We start from the raw sequence: 19965 nt of genomic DNA, 5'->3' as shown, positions 1-19965 counted from the left end.
TCCCTTCCAAAGGTTTGATTAGGGCTTGCTACCTGTTGATCTGCTTGTTAAAGTCTGTTCCAAATAGTGCGGTGGTCGGATTCCATCCGGAAAACCCTGCAACTAGAGCCTTGTTGATCGTAACTGACACAGATGCCTTTGTACTGTATGTGAGGACTTTCTTAGACAATGGCCAAGCTACGTTTCTATTGATCCTACAATGTGCGGCCATTTAGTGTGGACGTCAGTCTTGCGGCGAATTGCCTTAGTGCATGCGCCATTATGTAATTACACCCAATCATGATGACATGCACTCGTCTAGAGTATAGGAAGATGCACTCCAAACGACTCTATCAGTGACTAGTGTGTATCCAGGCACAGACGATGAGTCAATATCACTTTCGGGGCGATGATACCTTCTTACCATTATAATATCCTCTTCTTTTTTCTTTGCTAGCTAAAATATTCGCATTCAACACCAGATTGTCTACTAAATATATACGAAGACTCTTACAAGCAAACCTGTATTGCTCACGTTCGTGGCCCTGCTTAATAGCAATGGAAGCAGTTAAAGCACTGCCTGTTAGCCCGTATCATTGATCTTGCCTGTGTGAGAATACAAAGTATATAGATAACTTCGGCTGAGCTAATTTAAACATTCGCAGATGTGATTGAGCACAACCATGTATGGTGATTAATTTCTTTGATTCTTGTCTAAGCTAGTTTTGCGCACAGTCTGGAATAGCCCTCGTCAGGCTTGACTGCTGATCTATCACCGCTTATTTGACAATCTTAAGAGTCTCGCTGAAAGGGAGTTTCGCGGGGACCTCAGGGTGCGGCTGGGCCTCCTCGCCGAAGTTGAGGTGGGCCTTCAGCTTCCAGTCCTCAGGAACCTCAAGGAACTTCTTGAGGGCGGCCTCAACTGGTGGGATAGCATTCATGTGCTGCAAGTTGGCACCGAAGCCCTCAAGTTCAAGCGCGGTCCAAACAAGGATCTGAGCAATACCAGAGGAATGCTCTGCCCACTCAGGGAACATGTGTGCAGATGCTTTGTGTGTGTCCTGCGCTTGCTTGATGGTGTTGCCAGCCTCAAAGAAGACGACCTGTATAATCATGATTAGCACGTAATTGCGAGGGGGTTAGGGATGTTAGGACAGGAGACCGAGAGTAGTAGGACTGAGAATGGAGACTTACAGAGCCGTAAGCGTTCTGGAACGCCTGGAATCTAGGGTACATGGCGTCCCAGGCGCCAGCACCTTGGAGAATATCCTTGGAGTGCTCAATAACAAGGTCCCAAAACTTCTTGTGCTTGTCACCGAGAACAAGAACGACACGAGCAGACTGCGTGTTGTATGACGATGGAGAGAATGAGAGAACGTTCTGAAGGATCTCTTCGATGCGGCTGTCAGAAACAGGCGATGAAGGCTTCAAAGCGTAAACGGTGCGGCGAAACTTGGCAGCAGCCAAGAACTGGTCGGTGGAAATGTTGGAGGAAGCCATTGTGATAGGGAGTTAACTGTCTAGTGTAAGTCTATAAATGTATGTCTTTGTCTCTATTGATGATGAGGACGATGAAATCGATGCTGGAAGTGGTCAATGGAGTGATTGCTTATTTGTTTTGAGTTCGAGGACACGGAAGCTTATATGTGTAAGTGAGGGGATCACAGAGAGGACAATTGGCCTATGCGGGAAGACAAATGACGTTAGTAAGCCCTTATTATTGTTATTGAAATGCTGGCACGCCATCAGGGTTCATTAACTTTCTAAAACACGCCATCATGCCTATTGTGTCGAATGAATTGCATTAGCTTCGAGATAGCTGCATTGCACAGCGTTACCCGCGCGGCTTAGCTATGCAGATTGGAGTCCTTCACAGCTCGTCGTGCAGCCCCGCGCGCACGATTTCTCAGCATATGTAAGCCCCGTGTAATTGTCTTGTTGGTCCCTCAGCTTGCTAAGCTTGACAAAGCGACGCTAGCCTGCTTGGATTGGGTTTGATGAGGCTTAAGCAAGGATGGGATCCCGAACTTGGTCCAAGTTCCAACACATGGAACTCCTTTTGGCACCAACCTGGATAGCGAATATAAACTCAGCAGTTCCAAGAAACTCCAATTCGAAGTTCCGGAATTTGAGTTTAAGTTAGGCCTTAGTTCGTGATGACTTTTGTGCCTGACGTTAGTAACACCAGAATTTCCTGATGGAACTGGACTGGGAGGCGGGGTAAAGGCTTCGTATGCACCATCGCGCTAGGATAGTTTCAGGTTATCAGATATGCGGTATAAATATACTGTACCATCCCGCTCAATCCACACAATCCCTAGGTCGGGTTACTGGCTATCGAGAAATTCCCTTGTAAGGGTTCGATAACTGAACGACAATTCCTCTCATGTGACAAGAGATAATAAACAAATACATCTGAGGCCATTGGGATGAAAGCCAGCCAGTAGTATTCCTGCCCGTAGGTAATGATTAACATCTCATTAGGCAAGTCAGACACGCCTTTCAAGCGTTTCCTGTAGTAATTATCGTCTTCGTGAGTCATTTCACTCCGAATTTATCTGAACTTGGTAAAGGTCTGAACAAAAGCATTAGCTTTCCTCTTACATTTATGGCAGCGTTCTTTGCCAATGTCGAGGTTGGTGGCCATTAGTTGCGTTATCGTTCACGGTATATGTATAAATCATGTAAACAATCAGTCTCTTCTTCAGATGTGGTTATTTTGAATCTAAGTGAGCATTTACACTGGTAAATCCGTCTTTTTCATGTTCGTTACTTTCAGTCAGGATAGTGTAACTTCATGCTTGAAGACTTTGAAAAGACTCGTGCTAAGGCTGCATATATGTGTGGGCGCTTGCCCACGGCGGTGATTCTATTGGTCGTTATTTGGATGTCTAAGTTGTCTAACAGTACTCACATCACCAGGACGGTAGCAATTTCCGTACCTACAATTATCATGGTGATTGTTTACACCATACTTAGAATGATGCGCATAGATTCCTCGCCGAAAGATTGAGCACGTTCCACGAAGGGAGTGTGGACCACAGTTAGGAGGTTCCAGATTGGGTCTTGGTGTGATCAAGCTCGTCAGCGGGCAGTGGTTTCTCCATGATATATCTTCAGGGAAGCCTGGGAAGCTAGTCATTTAGGAAGATAACTCATTGTTGAGATTTCCTTGTGATGTGTGTTAGAGCCTGCAAATGCAAGCGTTTGGGGCACATTGAAGACTCCATCATCGAATTCGGTAGATTCATAGCTGATCGTAATGAGTGTATAGCTTAGCCTGTGCCAGCTGTAGGCTAGCGCGTTCAAAGAAAGTGTGTTGTTATATACAAATTCCAAGACCAAACTTCACGACATCTGTACGTATCAAAAAGGAAATAACTGTGGGACTGTAACTCAAGGAGTCTAAATGCCCCGGGTTTGGAAGGGCTGCTCGTGGCCGAACTCGTCAGTTCGGCAACTTGTTGCAAACCATCCCTCTTAGACTTTCAGCCTATTGAGCAGCGACGATCTGCGCGGCGATATTCAACAAGCCTTGCGTAGCCTCGCGGAGACCAGTAATGGTGAGTTGCGCTACTACGGAAGCCACCAGAATGGCCTTTGCTGCAGCCTGAAGAGGTACCACGAGGGGGTTGATGAGAGCTCGGATCGCAGTGAGCTCGGCGCTGGCTGCCGTGGCAACTGCCGCAGACAGATTCTGAGTAATTACCAATTGAGCCCTAATATTCCGAAGTAGAGTGATGAGCTGTTGAAGGGCGCCAACGAATGTGTTGATCTCGGATTGGGTAAGACCAGCAATCGCGCCTTGAATGCCACCTGTGGCGCCGGTCGTTGCTGCTACTACGGCGGCTATAGCGTCTCTGATGGACTGGGCAATCAGTCTGAGATTGGTCCTGATAACAGCGGTTGCAGTAATGATCACAGAGGCGGTGGTGGCATTCCTGATTTGACTGGCAGCAAGTTCTATTTCTCAGAGTTAGTTATCCGATCTAGCCTCCGAACGGTAAAAATAACATAGTACACGTACGAATAGCGGCAAGGTTATCGTCCGTAGCATCCTGAAGGTTGCTGACGATCGCCTGAATGGCGGTTCCAATAGCTCCACCTTGTCTTGCTTCCAGTTCACCAACGACGCCATTTTCCAGAGCTTTCTTTTCCAAGTCAGCAAATGCCAAGCTGTCGTCTAGGGGTGCTGGACTAGGCAAAGTAAGAGCCAGAGTGGCGAAACCGAGGACTTGGAGGAATCTCATATTGAGGGAGGAACAGAAAATCTATGTTGTTAGGTGCTGGGATGTAGCTGAAGCTGCAAATAATAGGAAGGCAGGAGCGTCGAGGATCTTGCAGAGCGGTGACCATCAAGTCATTATCTGCTCGAGAAGACATCATATATATACACATTTAGAGGTCATCACGCATCTTAGTGATACATTTTAGTCAGGTCGCCGACCAAAGCCGCAACTGCTCTTGCAGCATCGTACTCCAAATTGACGACTGAGACACGACTATGCAGACAGTCAAACAATATGTCGACAGCCACAGGTTTTCAACCAGCAGTCGACTATACCGCCCTGCCCAACGACTCATATGGGTAAAAGGTAACGCCTAGGCACCCTGCTGTCGAATCCCTTTTTTTTCTTCTTTTGTTTTTCAAACTTTCTCTGTATCGATTAGCGTGAATGTAACACCAGATGAATCTAGCCCAACTGTATTAAGGTTTTACCGTTGATCCATCACCAAGAACTCGGGTCAAGTATTGTCTTGTTGGTATACGGCCGGGCGCGTTAAACTTCAGCCCAACACAACAGATCCTTCACCGCGGTAACAGATCTTGTCTATGACTGTAAGAGTCTAAATGCAGAAGTGCTTCGGTAAGCCAAGTTCGTAAAGTGCAAATATAAGTTTTGAAAGACACGGGAAAGGGTGGCCATGTTCACTGAATTTTGCGACAAGGTGTGTTGAACGTACCAAACTGGAGTAGTCACATATTTACCGGGTCTTACTCTAGACGACCACTCCCGGACGAATTGCCACTGCAAATCGAGTTTTTGCAGGACGCAACTTACTCCCTCAGTCAGTACGCGAGACTATTTCAACCTTAGTCTGGGGCACAGTTACTTTTGAAGGCTTGGATGATGAGTTCTGATATTTGATTGGATGAAATAGCGGCTTGAAAAGTCTATAGAGTTGGCTGTCTCGCTCACCCGCTGCTTGTGACATATCGTCGGCGGTTGATAGTCCGGGCCGTGGGCGGAAACAACCTAGATTGAATTTAACCTTCTGTCAAAATCTCGAGTAGCCATGTGCGGGAACTAATGCGGAAAGAGAGCTTGACAAGTCAGGGATTTTGCAGCCCTCTGAGCGTTCAAGAGTGCTTGAGTCATGATGTCGGCGTCAGGGAACCTAATATTGTATGTAATCTACGCCAGGACGCACTGAAAATCAGCCTGCTTCTGGGACTGTGACTGACCCAAGATTTCAACGATCTTCACAGAACTTTGTTGCCAATACCCTTGAGCAACAGACTGAGTTTTCAAATGCACAAGCACTTTGCCAGTCCACTTGTCACTCATCAGGGTCGTTTTCGCCGGCTTTTGTCAGCATGGCCTGTGGCTGCATAGCCCAGCCGGGACTTGAGCCTTTGAGTCATGTCCTAGAATGAAATCTAGGTGATCTCTGAGACACAGGCCTAGACTGCACGGCTTGCTAGACGACACCAACTGACAATATTGCCACGGAGTTCATTCCATTGGTAGTAATCCAATCTCTTAAACAGTATGTTTGATATCAGGGTGTTAACACGCGAAATCGAGTATCTACAATAATTTGGCTCACGAATGGACCGCTCTTTGAATCAGGAATATTGACGAGGATTATTTAGCTGAAGTGAATTGTTCCGCTGGGATTAAGAAATTATTGATAATTGAGGTTGCGTGCACACCTATCCAACCTGCCATACCGAGTTCGAATTCTTAGCATGGATGTTTCCCCGATGGCTAGCATCTAGTAGCAGCATCTAGCGACATCCAATGTCATCATCGGACCTTTCTATAGGCCGAGGCACGCACCTTGAGGAGATTTTATAAGTTTCCACGTGGTATGGCAAAGCAACTATCCGATCGAATTGAGTTTAAAACAGAAGATCTCGAATAGCGGTGAAGATTCACTTGGCTAACTCCCATTCCGGCGCATTGGATCGCCGCTAGAGTCTATTTCTGGTAGCCTACACGTCAAGAAAACCATAAAATCTGACATCTCAATTAAGTTCGCTGTTTCTTCCACTATGATGTCAACATGGTGAAGTCCGATTGGTAGAATTTGCAATTGCGTATTCAGTGTTTTGCCGATTTGGGTAGTGACCACTATAAATCTTGCGAGATACTTCTACTCTTAGGAATGGTGGGCCGCGAGTGTGGAATACCTCGATCGGTCTTGGACGGGCACAAGTTTGCCGTATGGTTTCCAACGAGACACGGAATTTGACGAGTAAATGCTACAGTCTTGTCACCAGTCGTTTTAACATGCCGTCCACCCACATCCTCACATCGACAGCAAATCCATATCAAGTATTACCACGTCTGCCTTACCGGCAACCGCAATTAATTACCATTCTCCAGTGTAGCTAAAATGTTATGGTACACTTCTCTATCAATCATAACCCGTCGTAACTGCTAAAATGCAGTATAACAGCAGTCTAATCATGGTCGCAAACTCACGGCCACCCCACGTATAGTGCATGGCAATTCGACTTCAAGTAATAGCAAGCGAGAACCTACTATCCAGGAAACTGGGGCTCATCATATGCTGCATATGATATCTCATAGCATAACTCCTTCGAACAATCCTAGCATCTTCCAATATAACAAGCAGAGCCTGGCTGTCTAAATGGGTCCAACAACCGGTGTATGTGATACAAATCGCTGTTTAAATACTTTTCAGCTGTATGTAAATCTCTGAAATGCCTGAAAGGAGGGGCATGATCTGGTGAATGTACTGGCTGACGATATTTAGGCATGTGAGCCTAAGACAAGCATGGCGAGTAAGAGTAAGAAACAACGCATCATGGACATTTCATACAAATATATACATATGACTTGAAATGAAGTCAAACTCGTCTAGGAGCATCCGTAGCTTGGACATTCTCCAGTTTCCATGCTATAGCATAGCCTTCATATGACTGTTGATATGCGAGAGGGATACCGCCTTTCGCAGGACCGGATGAAATCCACACATCTTGTGACTTGCGATTAGCTGAAATGAATGGGTAGTCTCCGCTGGTATCTCAGAAGAGTTCTCACGAGACGAAGTAGCTAGAAGCAGGTTTCTAGCCAAACGGCGACCTGCAGATCTCATCACGAGGTTAGACATGAGTCATTCTCCTTCAATATGTATGTGATATTGCATTATGGCGTCGTTACCGGCCACTGCGCAGTGTCTTACTTGGAGGTATTTGTATTGTTCATTTACGCGGCGATAGATGGTGATGATGATGAACATTGCCGGCCGAAAGCTTATACTGAGGTCGCACAGCATGTCACCATGGGAAATAACGCGCGCGCGCAAAAGGATACGAAGTCTGCTGAGGGATATAGTATTGAAAGTCAAAATCAGTTCCTGGTGTTTCATGCATGCTAGAACGGTAAGGCCTTGCTGGAACTATGATGGAACACAGATGACCTACTGAGTGTCGCAATCGTGTCTCCTACGTCGATTCATCAATATGCGGATGTAAGACATGTAACACCTCTCATGACTCTTGTCGTCAGAGTGGAGCATTAGTGACGAGCGTCGACAACTTCTTGTAGAATTGATAGCTTTGACTAGGCTACCTTCCCTGGATGAAAATCGCCGGGATAGTAATGGAATGCCTGCCCAAACTGGCAGCTCTAATCTCAGAGAATCTCCCAAACTTGTCTAGACCCACAGTCCCGTGGAAGGCTGTATATCGCACTCCTACCATGAGACGGTTTCTCGTGGTTCATATTCATACAGCTCGTATGAACTGTGATGTAGGCTCAGCATTGACGATTTTGTCACGCGGCATGAACAAGAACTAAAGACCACCCGCCACAATACATTACATCAAGGGATCGTCGAAGCCGAAAGAAAAAATTTGGTATCTATTGGCCCAGCGACCATGTCGGGAAGAAAAAATCAGTAGAGGTTTATACTTCGCGTCGAAGAGGTGAAGAATCTCGGCGGTGCTTTTTCGGAGTTGTGCTCAATCCGGGCGCGTTCCTTTGATGGGCCATGTTGGGAGTTTGGACCTCGTGTCAAAGACTACGTTAATAGTTACAGTACGTACTCGCCGCGTTTGCAGTCCGCTGGTTCGACTGAATTGCTCAGCGTCGTCATCCCAATGTCTGAAGAGTATACTGGTGCACAGGATACAGTTTCAATAGCGATCTGCGTATTTTGATCTCCCCCGACCCCACGGGACTAACAATGATGGACATGTAACACAATTGGTGATCAAAAATAGGTCTATTGATCAAGTGTGGTGTTGTGGTTAAAGAACAGAGCTATAGTGGTTCCACGTGGATACCCGAAGCATCCATTAAACACTACCTAGGTTAGCAACTTTCACAAACCTAGCAACGCGTTTGTGGCGTATTAGCTTAACATGTTATTACTAGCCAATTCTTTTGGGAAAGACAAATTAGCCGAGTGGCTAGTAACCCGTCATGTTCCGATGATGTTCAAATGTTACACAGGATGATCAAATTCCATGATTAACGCGAAAGCGAGTTCGATTACCTGAGGGACCGTGTTTTTGCTCGAGGAGGCTCTTGATTGGCGTCGCTTTAGGACATTGTTTCGCAGATAATACATCGAATCCTTTGTTTTGAACCAGCCTTAGTTAAAGGCGTGCTTTACTGATAAGTTTGTCCTGGTTTAGATCTGTCGTGGATCTGTCATTTAGTCGCCTTCTGGTGTGTACTGTACAAAAGGCCCCAACATCCACATCCCACTCAATGTGATTTTTCAGTGCCCAGTAATTAACACCAGCAGTTGACCAGCAGTCGACCCGCACCAATTCATCAATAAAACAATAACTCGCCCAGACAGCATATCGCAATGGAATGCGATAATGTGGCTTTTACTTCCTCTCTCGACTATACGAAACGTGTATCTCGTGCACGTCTTCGAATAGATCTATTCAAGTCAGTTAGGGGCATGTGTAAAGTGTCGCGAGTCTATCCCGTAGATGGTGCGCCCGAAGCTCGATTGCGACAATACACAAGAGAGACTTTCGACCACTATGTGTCATGACATACATTACAACAAAACAAAACAGAACAAAATATAGATCGAAATAATCTTCAAACGCATACACTCACCCACTCGCTTACACACGATAGATTTGGTGTCGATCATAGGCAATTCTTTAGGCACATAAACATAATGCTTAGAGCTGCCGATCGAGTAGGATGACTCTGCTCGTAACCAGATACTTGATCGTCCAATTCCGGTAAGAAAACCTTGCATCGAAGGGGTTTTTACTACCTTTACATTGGCGAGTTGACCTTGTTATACGCGGAGTAGCTGGGCGAATGTGTTAATCGGATCATAGTTTCGTTGCCAATTGACTCTTGTCAGAAAATAAATATTACGCCATCTTCAAAATCATGCATTCAAGGTGTGAATGTCTGTTCAGTATAAATTTCGCAGGCCAGAGCCATACAGGCAAAGGGATAAGCCTTTAACTCGAAATCTGAGATACGTATAAGACGTTGGCATTCGGGATTATAGACGGTAATTTCAATTATCTAAGCTGGTCCTCTGGCCCTGAAGCTAAGTTGTCACTACTAAAATATCGCCAGGAGAATCAATATCATCACGCACCTCCAAGAACCCAAGACCCCTTTGTTTACTATTGACAACTTCAGCCGAGCTAGAGAAACCTCTGAGTATACCGTTAAGAGCATACGTCTCGCAAATAAAACAAGTCGTATGTGCTGCGGTGTAATGGTCGTCAACAGACAACCACTTTCCCACGCCTAATCCTGTTAATTGGCCATGTCGTCTCCGAATCCAATTCGGACATGTGGTGTTGATCGCTTGGGCTCTTCATCTTCGTCAAGTGCGCGGTGACTAGCAGGAGTAGCATTGCGGCTACGCTTTGGAACCTTGTCTCCGTTACTGTCTGCATTCATAAAAGTGGTAACAGGGTTGACATTGGCAAGATCTTGGCCGAAATCAGCAGTTCCCGAAGCCGAGCGAGACGAGAAAACCCCAGAAAAGGTTCGTGCGCTTGCCGGTGATTGCAATGAATTCGTTTTACGGAGAGCAGGGGCCGGCTGGTTCAGCAAGGAGTTCGTCAGAGTTGTTGCAAAATCCGTAGAAACCAGGCCAGTGGTCCAATCAAAGTCAGACGAATCGTTTGATTGATGCTGTGAATCGAAAGGGTCGACATGTGTCGTACTCTGCAGAAATGCTTGGGTATTGGGCATTGATCCAAGGAAGCTCGCACTCGCATTCTTTGTTTGGTACTCAGGGGAGGGTGCTGATCGACGACGAGGTGAGTGGACATGGGAATCGGATCCGTCGGTGGGATGCTCGATTGGCACCTGCATTGTCGGATTGAATGGACCACGGCGCCACATGGCAGGGTTCGGCCAAGCAATACCCGAAGCTTCGAGGATATCTACGTCTTCAGTTAGTTATCGTCATGTCCAATAATTTGATGCCGTCAAGCTCAGGGCTAGCTGGAAACGGTGTTTAATAAGGATGACTTGCCAATAGGTGCGTGCTGAAACGAGAAGGCGATGATGTTCTTGACCCGTTCGATAGGCACTGTTAAAGAATTGCGAAGAAAACCTTCACTGATAACAATCTTGATGCGACCCAGGTCATCGGCAGGGCTCCAGTAGCTTTGTCGAAGCAGCTCGCTGCGGAAAGGAGGGAACTTCAGGTGTTCTAAGTCACCATTCTTGGTGAACTCGAAACCGTGACTGATATGCAGTGGCCAGTTTCCTTCTCCTCGATCAATAATAGCCGAGCTGTTTCAGATGATTGTGTGTTGGCAGAGGCGCTTTGATACATGGACATACGGGACGTTTTACTTACGCAACTTGTCTTCCATCAACGAAGACGCGTGCTTCGAGTTTCACGAGGTTTTCATGTTTGCTGAAATTGCTTTTGGTGTATTGGCTGATCTTTGGCATGGACCAGCAGTGTAAAGAGATGAAAAAGGGGTTGCCGGTTGGGAGTGCTGGCATGAAACAGGTCATGGTTGGAAGGCCGTGTGACCCAAGAGTGAAGGTGAACTCTGTATCATCTCGAGTTGGTTACCATCACGACGAATGGAGGGACCGGGAAGCAACAGTTTAGACATACCATTGTCGTGAACTACATGGCACTGCGTTTTGAACTCCTTCATAGGAACTTGTTCATCCTTGGGGAATAGGAGCACGTCCCAATCTTCGTATCGCATTGTGGTGGACAGAGCTAGGACACGGACAAAATACAAAGCAAATTTTGATGATATGGGACCAAAGGTTTGAAGCCTGGAGCAGAGACGAAACTGGCAAGAAGATAAAGAGGACCAAGTCGAACAACACTGAGAGGACTGATAATAGCGGCAGAGCTACTTGAAGTACCAGCACGGGCGTCTCTTGATTGGACGGGCAGACTTGATGCATCGTGCCCTCCCTCTAGCATCACTTGGACCCATCACCGATGGCTCCGTTCCTGCCAATGTTGAGTTGCGATAAGGCGGAAGCAGTATAAACCCATGTGGTGGTAGCGCCTTGTGACTACCTACAGCAACCGAACGATTGACGCCATAACTACGATGGGGTATTTGATCTAAGCACATAATCAAATCCATGCATGACCGCTATCTAGCTGTTGAGGCTGCAAGCGCTTGGGATGCTATTGCTCAAAGAATTTGTATACCTAGGAACCATTCAGTTGGGTGAGAACCAATGCCATCTTGTCACATGCACTCGCCAAAGCAACTGTAGCATAGGTATCGAGTAGCGAAGCATTCATCTGCTCGAAGACTTGGACGAGGCTACAGTTCATCACCCATAATCTGGTCGCAAATTGTACATTGAAAACGTCAGTGAAGACTGGAAACGGGGGATAACAGCAGAGCCGGGCATCGAGCGATGAGTTGGTCATGGGCCCACCAACCCGGGCTCAAAGCAGCATTATACCATCTAGAACGCTTTATAATGTGGTATGGTAACCCACTTGGAGGCCGGTTCGCTGGAAGCACTGGCTTCAAATCCGCAACTGACATGAAGCCAACCGCCGCACTGTCCTGGCTTATCGGTTCCAGCGAAAGGGGTATTTGCATCGAATCCAGGGTGTGAAATGAAGTTAGCGTCTATGTTTCGTCGACAAATGGAAAGACTAGGCTCTGGCACAATGGCCTGTCACATGAGACAACTTGGTTGTTCCAAGTACTGCCGATCCCCTTCTTCGGGGGCCTTTGATATTGTTATGTTTTTGATTCCGTCCGCACACCAGTATATGTACACATTTATTCTTCAGCCTCCTCAGACTGGTATGGTTCAGGGTCATCGGGCGATCTTGCCTGTTCGTCGTGTTAGTAAAATGCGGCATGTGTTGCCGGTCCTCCAGAGGGCTGCTTACCCTCATGGCGCCCGATCCGCCCAGTTCCCGCTCCAGACCACCCTCAAACTCTCGGGGGAATGACTGCTTGTCAGGATATACCTGTGCAATAACCCAGCAGAGGCCGAAGACGGTGGCTACGAAGGCACCGATTTGCAGGGCACCCTTGGCCGGGGACACCCAGGTGTACTCGTGGGGAGTAAACATCCCCATCATGTCGTGGTCCTCGTGTACAGGCTCGCCGAAGTTTCTTCGCTCTTGCTTGTCCCACCAGTCGGCGTGAGGGTCGCGGAACTGTCGCTTGACGCGAGGAGGGTTGATGTATGCACCGTTCTAGAGATGGCGGTTAGAGAGACATCGTCATGGGGCATGCGACCACATGGGCACGAACCTGGTTGGGGTCCTCGGCTTCGGTCAACTTGGGGGGCTCAGGGTACTTCTCCTCCAAGATGGCATTGTCGTTGACGGCGTTGGGGATGAAAGTCCGGGTTTGAACAACGGGAAGTGCTCGTCGCGAAATGAGGGATCGCAGGGCCGGAGCCTGGGCAATTCGACGGGAAAGCATCTGGTTGACGGTTGTTAGCTATTTCCTGGGACAGGGAAAGGCCAGCGGGGGCCATTGAGACTTGCCTTGGCTTGTCCGGAGCCTCAATGCCAATCTGAATTGCAGTACGGGTATTCGAGATGGTTGTGAGCTTGAGGTCATTTGAACGAAGCTGGACCTCAATGGTTGAGCTCGGGCCAATTCTGTGTTTAGTGGAGTTGGCAGCCGTCGGGGGGGGCGTCCGCTGACTTTTAACTTACCCAGGTTAGCGGGTTAGGTATCTAACACACTGTAGACTTACAGTACGTCGTACCGCATGTGCAAGTAATGGCTTTTGTATTTACAGGTCACGTGCAGCAGACAGCAAGATGCTGGCAGCCGGGCGGGAAAATGCTGCCCACCAGAGTTCGGTGACCACACAATGTAGGCCCTGCAATTGGCCAGCGGTGTCCCTCCAAGTTTTAGTGGATGCAGGTGCCTGTTAGAAGCTTAACGCTAACTTAGACTACTGTCAGCCTGCGTAAGTTACACACAATACAGTGGCTGCTGGAGGGTGTGGGACAGCCAAGCCATGACAGCCGCGCTCGCTGACGTTTCTGCGCGTACTTAGTTACTCTCGGCTGCTGCCCACTGCTGCTGCTCACTGCTGCTGCCCACTGCCCAACTGCAAACAAGGCGCAACGCAACGACAGAATCGGGCAATCGGAGTCATGGAAATTTTTTGAATCATCGCATCCAACAGAAAAGCACTTTTCCATGACATTTTCCATCGCCACGGCTCACACGGAGCTCTGAACATGCCCAGACTTCACAGTGACACTCATCCGCGCATTTCCTATTCGTAGACGTACTTTTTAGCATCTCAAATGCAACGATCGCTGAGATCAAGGACTACCCTCCCCTCTCCATACCCCGGACAGCTATGACAGACATCGCGTCGCCGCCCCATGCTGAAGCTGCACCCGCACACGACAATGGAGCTGCGGGAGAGAACGGGAACAAGAAGACGAATGCGACCGCAACTGCTGTCACAAATGGGAAACCAGAGTTAGACCCTATAGACACCAGTCCTGTCAATAATCCCCACGATCCCGACAGTGACTCTGATCTAACTCCCATTAAATCCGACGACGACGACGCCATCGACCAGTCTCTCTCGCAAGACGCGTCTACCCTCCAACGCGCCCATCAAAGTCCCCCGGACCAAGACAGGCCCGCCAAGCGACCTCGATTGTCCACGCCACCGTCCAATTCTCAATCAAAGAAGCCCAAGCCCATATCCCCGCCCTGGAAAAGGTTCCAGGCTGATAAACCAACCACCATAGTCACTGAGGATGGCAAGCGTAGATCAGGGCGCACACTCCCTACATCCACCGACAACGTCGTCGTTGCCAACGCCGAGGCCGAGGCCGACGCCAGTACTGCCCAAGTCGGTGCCGCCGACGTCAAGCAGCCCATATCGCCCCCATGGAAGAGGTTCGAAGCTCAGATCCCAACAACATTCGTCGAAGATGGGAAGCGCAGATCCGGACGCACTAACCTAGCACACCTCGATTCTCCTGAAGGGAAAAGGAGCAAACGCCCTGCACGAGGTACTTTGCACGAACAGACCGGCACGCCTGCGGGCAATCGCCTGACCAATGGCCACCCTCGAAGTGTCTCGTCCAGCAAAGCTACTCCGGCCAAAACCTCTACGCCTACGTCCAAATCCAAGCCTGCCAGCAACAAGAAAGCCCCCGTCTCCAGCTCAAAGTCCGCTCCCAAGGTCTCGAATCGTCGGCGATCTCCTCCGCCGCCTCCAGTCTCTCCGCAACGAACCTCTGCTAGGCAACGCAGTTCTCGCAATTTACGTGGCGACTTCGATTCTGCGCCGCGCGACTCGTATCTTTCACATCAAGGAAGCCCGCGGTCGACAAGAATAAAACTGCGCGTGCGAGCCACAGCAATTCCCATTGTGCATCCCGGTCAAGTGAACGTCTTCCCAGGGCAGACAGTGGCCAGACCTAAGCTGGGAGAGAACTTTGCCGATTACGTTCAGAAAGCATCCAATGTTGATATCAGAGACGGTGGTTGGCAAGATCCTACCGATGATGCGCCAGTCTACACGGAAGAGCAAGCAGAGGCAGACGCCAAAGTCTTGTTACGAGTTGAGGACGAGTCGAGACCCGGGGGGATATTGAGCGAAGAGCGCTGTGCGCTGTTTGTTCCCGACCCTGCCGAGGAACCGGCGCGGCAATGGGCACATTACGATCATCTCGTCAGAGCGGCGACCAACTTCAGAAAACTCTTGGTCAAGGAACATTATATACACAAGCAGGCAGCAAAAAGACTAGCCGAGGCCTGTCGCGATGAATGGATACGGCGGCAACCAAAGAGTGCGGAACAAATTGAAGCAGAAGCTAGGATTCTGTGGATAGCAAGATACAAATCAGTTGTGAGGGCCTTGGTAGGCACGTGGGAGAACGTTCGTCTTGAGATTAATCGCCGCCGCCTGGAAGAATTTGAGGCCAAGAGACAAAGAGAGGTGAAAGCGGCCCTCAATGAGGCCGTCAATATGTCCGAGCTTAAACTCCAGGCACGTCGCGCCCATTTCGACTCCGAAGCCATGTCCTCTGACGAAGATGAAGAGGAAGATATGGAAGACATCGATGCGGAGGACGACGGCATGGATTCGGATGATGCTAGTAATGGCGACATTGAGTTGGATCGTACATCCCAGTCCAGTGCAGCCATGGGTGAAGATGCAGATAACATGTCATCTTCCGACGATGAGGAGGATGCCAAGTCCGTCACTTCGGATGCCGAGTTGGATCAAGAACAGCTGCGACAAAAATATGCCAATATTCCGGATCTACCTCAAGCTCAAGTTGCCCTTGTGGGCGAGGATAACGACGACGCCGCATCCTCTCGACCTCTGGGCGATGAGACTAGTGACGAGTCTGTAGACATGGATGACGATATGGGGTCGAGTGACGAAGGCATGGACAGCGAAGACGAGGAGGAATCGGAAAGCGCCAGTGTCGAAGAAGACGGAGAAGAGGAGGAAGAACCCACAGGCTTGCTGGGTATGCTATTCGGCAAATCTGAGTTGAAAAAGTTGCAAAAAGAAGCACCCGCCGACGAATCTCAAGAGATAACCGATGTTTCAATGGCAGATGTATCACCATCTGTCGACGGGGCACCGACAACTAACACTAATGGGTATGATGCGTCGGAGGATGCGTCCAACTCCATTCAGCCAAATACGGAACAGGTGGACGCTCCAAGGAACCCTTATCAAGCTAACAAACCTGATGCACCTGCCACTGTGCCCGAGCCTCTTCAACCGGGCGCGGTGCAGAAGGAGGTTATTGAGACTGTTGAACAGGTCCAAAATGACAGCCCTGATGTTCCAATGGCAGACCCAGATGTCGAGTCTCCAGCGGTCACTACCACAGAGGTTGCGGTCGCGCCAAACACTGCAAATGCGAGCCCAGGAACTGACGGTGCCACAAATTCGGCCAGCCGTGATGATAGCCAATCTCCCAGAACATCCGATACCAAGGCGTCAGAAATTGACAGTGCTTCTTCAGCGATGCAAGTCGGCGCAAGCAGGTCTGTATCGCCCTCTGCTCACGTGCCGAAGACGGAGATCCCGTTCTTACTCCGCGGCACGTTGCGAGAGTATCAACATTTTGGCTTAGACTGGCTGGCAGGATTGTATCAAAACAAAACAAATGGTATATTGGCCGATGAGATGGGTCTCGGGAAGACCATCCAAACCATTTCGTTGCTGGCTCATCTTGCTTGCCATCATGGAATCTGGGGGCCTCATCTTGTCATCGTACCAACTAGTGTCATGCTCAACTGGGAAATGGAGTTCAAGAAATTCTTCCCTGGTTTCAAAGTTTTGTCCTATTATGGAAGCATCGAAGAACGAAAGCGGAAGCGTCAGGGTTGGCAGAGCGATGATATGTGGAACGTGTGCGTTACATCTTACCAGATCGTACTGCAGGATCATCAAGTCTTCAAACGGCGACGGTGGCACTACATGATCCTCGATGAAGCGCACAATATCAAAAATTTTCAGTCGAAACGATGGCAAACTCTGCTCGGATTCAATACTCAAGCACGCCTCCTGCTCACCGGAACACCACTCCAAAACAACCTCACAGAACTCTGGTCCTTACTTTTCTTTTTAATGCCATCAGAAAACGGCGTCGGTGGCTTTGCAGATCTGGCAGAGTTCCACGAATGGTTCCGCAAGCCAGAATCGCAAATATTAGAAAGCGGCCGGGAACAAATGGATGATGAAGCAAGAGCCATCATCGCCAAACTGCATAAAGTCCTGAGGCCGTACCTACTCCGTCGTCTCAAAGCCGACGTCGAAAAGCAGATGCCGGCCAAATATGAGCACGTGGAATTTTGCCGTTTATCTCGCCGCCAGCGAGAATTATACGATGGGTTCCTTGCCCGCACAGACACCAGAGAGGCTTTAGCATCTGGTAACTACATCTCAGTCATCAACTGCCTCATGCAGCTCCGGAAGGTGTGCAACCATCCCGACCTATTTGTGGAGCGGCCCATCATGACGTCGTTCCGTCAGCGAACCTCTGTCATCGGCGAGTATGCCTTTACGAACCATTTATTAAAGGATAAGCTCCTGGCAGAGAAGCCAATGCGTACTGTCAGCTTGAGATTCCTGAATTTCTTGCCCACCCACTACGAGGACCTGTCACTTGGCGACTGCCATCGCGTGGCACAGTTGACAACACACCATGATTTGATGGGGCTACGTGAAATTCAGAAACAGCGTGCCGAAGAAGGTTCGATGAGTCTAGACCCGTCTACTGTCGAATCGAACATTATCTATCTAGAAAGTGCATCGAGATGGCGACGTTTTGAGGAGCTACAGCATTCTGTATACTTGAATGCACTTCGTCGTCAGCAGCAGCCCGTCTATGGTAAACGACTCCGGGATTTTCTCACTATCGATGTCAGTAAGCGGCCATTTAAACCACGCCCAAAGGTACCAGCCAAAGTCATGGCTTGGTTTGAAGAGGATTCCACATTCTTGCGCTCTGCAGTCCTAAATCTGGACCAGCGTGCAGAATCGATGAAAACAACAATATCCAAGTTCGCATGTATCACACCAGCCGTCATTACGAGGGACATTGATCAATTCGTCTTGGGGTCCAAGGGTGTCAATGCATTCACCGAAGCCGACTTGCGTCTTGCGGCTCCTGTTCGATATTCGCCATTCATGCCTAAGGAGGTTCCACTGGATCCCTGGCACGAAGCACGAATGCGCCTGAGTATCCAGTTCCCAGATAAACGCCTTCTACAGTACGATTGCGGCAAGTTACAGGTTCTGGATAAACTTCTGCGCAAGCTCCAGTCTGGTGGTCACCGCGCCTTGATTTTCACACAGATGACCAAAGTCCTGGATCTCTTGGAACAGTTCCTGAACATACACGGTCACAAATATCTCCGCCTCGATGGTGCGACCAAAGTTGAACAACGCCAAATCCTTACCGACCGGTTTAACAACGACCCACGTATCTTGTGCTTCATCTTGTCCACAAGATCTGGTGGCTTGGGCATCAATCTGACTGGTGCCGACACTGTGATCTTCTACGACCAGGATTGGAATCCGGCTATGGACAAACAGTGTCAGGACAGATGCCACCGTATCGGTCAGACAAGAGACGTTCACATATATCGTTTGGTCTCCGAGCACACCATTGAGGCCAACATTTTGCGCAAAGCTAGCCAGAAGCAGATGCTCGACGATGTTGTTATTCAGGAGGGTGGCTTTACTACAGATTATTTCAATAAAGTGTCCGTTCATGATGCCCTGAAAGGAGCAGACGATAATGTGGGCGAGGACGTGGTTGGGGATGCCATGGACCGTGTACTTGGCACCGCTGAGCAAGGTGGCGAGCGGGCAGTTGGTCGCGTATTGGAACAGGCCGAAGATAGAGAAGATGTCGCTGCTGCTCATGTAGCCGAAAAGGAGATTCGGGAAGATGACGCCGACTTCGACGAGAATGCGCCTACGGCATCAGCCTCGGGGACATCCAGTGCTAGGCAAGGTACCCCGGCTACGAGAGATGCTTCTGCTGCTCCTGGGCGGTCGAACTTGGGACTCTATGAACAGTCTGTCAGTGAACTGGCGGAAACTGAGCTCAACGCCTGGGGTGAACAGGTCCACAATATTGATGAGTTCATGATGAGCACCATGACGATAATGCTCGAGGGCACACCACTCGAGATTCCAAAGGACAAAAAGAAAGGCAAGAACCATAAAAAGGGCAAAGATCATAGGAAGCGATGAAAGGGCCAAGGATCTGCTGTACCACTTCAATTAATGTATTATATATTGTGCGACTCCTGATGCAATGCGTCTCTGCTGGAGAGCCAAACCGAGCAAGATCTAGAATGGTGAAAACGGGACCGGACAGCATGGACAAGGTTTCTATACATATGGCAAGGCGTTACGGTCGGATGGGACTTGGGTCGTGGGAAGACGCATTGGCGACTATTCAAAAAGTACTGTACCAACTAGAGACACCTCAATGAGACATGAAGGCCCCTCGGTCTGACCACTTAAACCTACAACTGCGCATTCAGACGTGTCGCTTGTCTTGCAAATCATGAAACCGCTTGAAGAGAATGGCTGGCTGGATAACAACCCTCTCGTCGCCTGTCGGACTACGTTCTCGACTCAGCTACCACAATTGGGGCCTATGGACGGCGTCTTCCTTTGCCCGTTTCCCCACAGCGTCTCCGCATCGCGGCGACAGCCACCCGCGACCTTGTGCCCCTCACCACAGATGGCCATGTGGGAAGATGGCGGGGTGCTCATCGTCAGCTACTTC

The 19965-nt window shown here is 49.0% G+C and overlaps 5 protein-coding genes across 5 annotated transcripts; 1 reads left to right on the top strand and 4 right to left on the bottom strand.

The window, feature by feature from the left end:
- Positions 1 to 758: 758 nt before the first annotated feature.
- On the bottom strand, positions 759 to 1479 carry BKA67DRAFT_532716 (Nitroreductase-like protein; the record flags this gene model as incomplete). The annotated part of the gene is made up of 2 exons (XM_046099573.1): positions 759 to 1082; positions 1174 to 1479. 2 exons carry the CDS (start codon positions 1477 to 1479, stop codon positions 759 to 761), a joined length of 630 nt encoding a protein of 209 aa, XP_045961744.1.
- A 1730-nt stretch (positions 1480 to 3209) lies between these two features.
- On the bottom strand, positions 3210 to 4329 carry BKA67DRAFT_688812 (uncharacterized protein). The gene is made up of 2 exons (XM_046109080.1): positions 4007 to 4329; positions 3210 to 3942 (listed from the first exon to the last, which is right to left on the bottom strand). The coding sequence occupies exons 1-2, from the start codon at positions 4227 to 4229 to the stop codon at positions 3473 to 3475; spliced, it is 693 nt and encodes a 230-aa protein (XP_045961743.1). The 5' UTR covers positions 4230 to 4329; the 3' UTR covers positions 3210 to 3472.
- A 5657-nt stretch (positions 4330 to 9986) lies between these two features.
- On the bottom strand, positions 9987 to 11413 carry BKA67DRAFT_655772 (uncharacterized protein; the record flags this gene model as incomplete). Its single annotated transcript, XM_046106823.1, has 4 exons — positions 9987 to 10624; positions 10804 to 10979; positions 11047 to 11248; positions 11317 to 11413. The coding sequence occupies 4 exons, from the start codon at positions 11411 to 11413 to the stop codon at positions 9987 to 9989; spliced, it is 1113 nt and encodes a 370-aa protein (XP_045961742.1).
- A 1056-nt stretch (positions 11414 to 12469) lies between these two features.
- On the bottom strand, positions 12470 to 13126 carry BKA67DRAFT_655771 (NADH:ubiquinone oxidoreductase subunit; the record flags this gene model as incomplete). Its single annotated transcript, XM_046106822.1, has 3 exons — positions 12470 to 12523; positions 12583 to 12894; positions 12953 to 13126. 3 exons carry the CDS (start codon positions 13124 to 13126, stop codon positions 12470 to 12472), a joined length of 540 nt encoding a protein of 179 aa, XP_045961741.1.
- A 621-nt stretch (positions 13127 to 13747) lies between these two features.
- On the top strand, positions 13748 to 19743 carry BKA67DRAFT_555459 (SNF2 family N-terminal domain-containing protein). Its single transcript, XM_046102083.1, has one exon. The coding sequence runs from the start codon at positions 14028 to 14030 to the stop codon at positions 19419 to 19421; it is 5394 nt and encodes a 1797-aa protein (XP_045961740.1). The 5' UTR covers positions 13748 to 14027; the 3' UTR covers positions 19422 to 19743.
- Positions 19744 to 19965: the final 222 nt, after the last annotated feature.

Source organism: Truncatella angustata (genome assembly GCF_020726525.1).
Source record: "Truncatella angustata strain MPI-SDFR-AT-0073 chromosome Unknown BKA67scaffold_2, whole genome shotgun sequence".
Classification (NCBI taxonomy): Eukaryota; Fungi; Ascomycota; class Sordariomycetes; order Amphisphaeriales; family Sporocadaceae; genus Truncatella; species Truncatella angustata.
This window is presented reverse-complemented; position numbering and strand designations above follow the sequence as displayed.